Here is a 4,245-nt window from a genome sequence, read left to right on the forward strand (position 1 = left end):
GAAAAGGTTTTACTGGTAATTTTTTTTTTTTTTTTGGTGGAACCGGGGATTGAACTCAGGCCTTTGCACTTGCCAGGGAAGTGCTTATTCCACTGAGCCATCTCCCCTGTCCCTTTTATTATATTTTGAAGCAAGATCTTTTTTTTTTTTTTTTTTTTTTGTGGAACCAGGGGTTGAACTCAGATCCTTGTGCTTGCCAGGGAAGCACTTACTCTACTGAGCCATCTCCCCGGCCCCTGAAATAAGATCTTGCTAAGTTGTCCAGGTTGGCCTTGAATTTGTGATTCTCCTATCCTAACCTCCTGAATACCTAGGTTTACAGGCTTGTAGGGTTGACTATTTGTTAAGAATAATGAACAGATACTGATACATAATTATTAAATAATTTATTCAGATCAGTCTGTACTCTATTTTCTCTCTCTTTTTTTTTTTTGTTTTTTGTTTTTGTGGAACCAGGGATTGAACTCAGGATCTTGCGCTTGCCAGAGAAGCACTTATTCCATTGAGCCATCTCCCTGGCCCCTACTGTCTATTTTCTGTTCAAGAGTCATGTCCATTATTCTTAGCCAGGCCTCCTTAGGTCCCCTATGGTTGTTTCGCTTAGTTTTGATGTTGGAGATTGAACCCAGGCCCTTTGAGCTATACCTCAAACCCTTTTCATTTTAATTTTTACTTTTATATTTTTGAGACAGGGTCTCGCTGTGTAGTTACAGCTGGACTTAAACTCATTGTGTAACCCAAACTGGTCTTGAATCATAGCAATCCTGCCTTAGTACTGAAATTTCAGGTGTGGGCCTCTACTCCTAACCTTAGTTTTGAATTAGGGATCTTCTTAGTCACTAAGATGCCCAGGCTTGGCTCAAACTTGTGGATCTTCTTCCTGCCTTAGGTTCCCAGAATGTCACCTGGGATTGCAGGTGTGTTTTACTATGCCCAGTTAATATGTTTTTTGATAAATTACTCAAGATGGGTTTAAAAATTATACTTCTGTAAATTATTTGCTGATGTTTTCCTCTGTTACAGTGGTCTATCCATTTTAATCCTTATATTCTTCCAGTAGGAAATCCATGAAGTCCAGAAGTAGAAGTCCTGCCTATTCAAGACATTCATCTTCCCATAGCAAAAAGAAGAGATCCAGCTCACGCAGTCGTCATTCCAGTATCTCACCTGTCAGACTTCCATTGAATTCCAGCCTGGGAGCTGAACTCAGTAGAAAAAAGAAGGAAAGAGCTGCAGCAGCAGCAGCAGCAAAAATAGATGGAAAGGAATCCAAAGGTTCACCTGTATTTCTGCCTAAAAAAGAGAATAGTTTAGTGGAGGCTAAGGATTCAGGCTTGGAGCCTAAAAAGTTACCCAAAAGTATAAAATTGGAAAAATGTGCCCCAGATACAGAACTGCAGAATGTAACACATTTAAACACAGAGGTCAAAAATTCTTTAGATACAGGGAAAGTAAAGTTGGATGAAAACTCTGAGAAGCATCCTGTTATGAAAGATTTGAAAGTACAGGGAACAAAAGACTCTAAACCCATAACACTGAAAGAGGAGATTGGTACTCCAAAAGAGCCAGAGATATCAGAAAAGGAGACTCCTCCACCTCTCCCCACAGTTGCTTCTCCACCTCCTTTACCAGCTACTACACCTCCCCCTCAGACACCCCCGTTACCACCTTTGCCTCCACTACCGGCTGTTCCACAGCAGCCACCTCTGCCTCCTTCTCAACCAACATTTAGTCAGGTTCTTGTTCCCAGTACTTCAACTTTACCCCCTTCTACTCACCCAAGGACATCTACTTTATCCTCTCAGGCAAATTCTCAGCCCTCTGTACAGATTTCTGTGAAGACTCAAGTTTCTGTAACAGCTGCTATTCCACACCTGAAAACATCAACATTGCCTCCTCTTCCTCTCCCACCCTTGTTACTTGGAGATGATGACATAGATAGGTAAGTCTCATAGTTAACTGGAAAAATTAACCTCCTTGATTATTCACAATGCTTTTATGAATAGGAAGTACCTTTGATGTTGATGTTTGCTTTTCAGTGAATAAGTCCATTTTCATATTGTTATTACTTGAGAAGAAAGAATTTTGAGGCCTAGAAGTTCTCATAAGTTTATTTATTAATGAAGCTAGTTTTATTTTTTTATTTTTATTTTTTTTTAAGTTTATTTATTTATTGTGTGTGTGTGTGGGGGGGGGCAGCTCAGCCCACCAGGGGGCGGGGCTGGCTGGCATGTGGTGCTGGAGGATTGAACCCTGGTCCCTGTGCTTTGCCAAGCTTGTTCCAAGTAGGTGCTTTAGACCACTGAGCCATCTCTCCAGCCCCAGTTGTTAACATTTTACCAAATTTATTTTTTTGGATTTGTTTTTGTGGTATTAGGGATTTAACCCAGAATCTTGGGTGTGCTAAACAATGAACTCTACCTCTGACCTATATCCTTAGCTGTTTCATTTATTTTATTTTCAGTAGTGAGGATTCAACTCAGGACCTTACAAATATCAGGCAGGTATTCTGCTGAACTGTATCTTTTTTTTTTTTTTTTTTTTGCGGAACCGGGGATTGGACTCAGATCCTTGTGTTTGCCAGTCAAGCGCTTATCCTACTGAGCCATCTCCCCGGCCCCTGAACTGTATCTTCAGCCCTCACAGCCCTTTCAGTTTAGGACAGGATCTTCTTTGTTGTCTTTGTCTTCGTCTTCGTCTTTGTCTTCTTCATCTTCTTTGTCATCGTCCTTGTTGTTGTCTTCTTTCTTCTTTTTCCTTTCTTCTCTTTTCTTCTTTCTTCTTTTTCAGACGGTGTCTCACTATGCAGCTCAGGCTGGTCTTGATCTCACTTTGTAGCCCAGGCTGGCCTCGAATTTGGCAATGATCGTCCTGCCTCAGGCTCCTGAGTGCTGGGATTAAGGCAGGGTGTTTTTAAATTGTCCAAACTGGCATAGAATTCATAGTTGGCCTCCCAAGTAGCCAAAATTACAGGTGGGCACCACCATAGTTGATTCTACCTTTGTTTTCAATGCATATATTCTTTTTTTCAAAACTGGGGATTGAACTCAGGCCCTTGTACTTGCCAGGCAAGTGCTTATTCTACTGAGCCATCTCCCTGGCCCCTCAATGTGTATATCCTGACACTTCGAATATTTGGCATGCTTTTTCTATATAATCACAATACCTTCACCATCTTGAAAAACTTAATGTTGATTTACTTTTTTTTTGTGTGTGTGGCTGACTCAGCCCACCCTAGGGGAGGGGCTGGCCGGCATGTGATGCTGGGGGATCGAACTGCTGTCCCTGTGCTTTGCCTAAGCTTGCCTAAGCAGGTGCTTTAGACCACTGAGCTATCTCGCCAGCCCCTTAATAATGATTTAGTAATAGTATTCTTTTTTTTGCGGAACTGGGAATTGTAACTCAGGCCCTTGCATTTGCCAGGCAAGCGCTTACTCTGCTGAGCCATCTCCCCAGCCCCTAGTAATAGTATTAATAGTCATAGTTTGTGCCAGCCCTGTCCCCAGGTGTTCTGAGCTGGCACCAAGCTGGGCGTGGTGGTGCATGCCCGTAATCCCAGCGCTGGGGAGGCTGAAACAGGAAGATCACTATAGTGAGACCCTGTACCAAATACATTTTTTAAAAAATAGTTATAGTAACATAATGATAGTGTTTAAGTAGCTACAGCAGTCTCTAAAATGTTTATTGTTTTTTTTTTTTTTTTTTTTAATGTTTTTAGGTCAGGGTCTACAGGGTCTTACTACACAGATAGGACTTGTAATGATCCTGTTTTTAGCCTTGCAAGTACCTGTTTTTTTTCCTTCTTTTTTGAAATGAGGTCTCACTCAGTTGTCTGACTGGCTTTTGGGGGGGATACTGGGAATTAAACTCAGGACTTGTTCTTGCCAGGCAGGTGTTATGCTGCTGAGCTGTATACCCAGCCCTTTGTAACTAGCACTGACACTTTCCTCCCACATCATGCAGGTAGCTGGGATTTTTATTTATGTGTGTGTGTGTGTGTGTGTGTGTGTGTGTGTGTGTGTTTGTCTTTTTGAGACAGAGTCTCACTATGCAGTTTAGATTGGTTTTGAACTTTGAATTTACTTGCTCTGGAACTTGCAGCAATCTTCCTGCCTCAGTCTCCAAAGTGCTGGGATTACAGGTGTGTCTACCATGCCTACCTTGGTAGCTCAGATTGTAAATAAGCACCACCATGCCTGGCTTTCCAAAATGTTGGTTTTTTTTTTTTTTTTAATGTATTTATTT

General features: G+C 41.6%; 1 protein-coding gene across 3 annotated transcripts in view; it reads left to right on the forward strand.

Moving 5' to 3' along the window:
* Window positions 1–4,245, forward strand: part of Cdk12 (cyclin dependent kinase 12) — an 82,902-nt gene that overhangs the window by 10,185 nt on the left and 68,472 nt on the right. For all 3 annotated transcript variants that reach the window (XR_002821575.1, XM_004633702.2, XM_004633703.2), the window contains exon 2: window positions 1,058–1,942. Coding sequence is in view for 2 of the 3 variants with exons in the window: in XM_004633702.2 (XP_004633759.1) it covers window positions 1,058–1,942 (885 nt within the window). In the remaining variant the exon portion in view is untranslated. The remainder of the gene's footprint in view (window positions 1–1,057; window positions 1,943–4,245) is intronic.

This window comes from Octodon degus, unplaced genomic scaffold, assembly GCF_000260255.1.
Source record: "Octodon degus isolate 3935 unplaced genomic scaffold, OctDeg1.0 scaffold00056, whole genome shotgun sequence".
In the NCBI taxonomy this organism is placed as follows: domain Eukaryota; kingdom Metazoa; phylum Chordata; class Mammalia; order Rodentia; family Octodontidae; genus Octodon; species Octodon degus.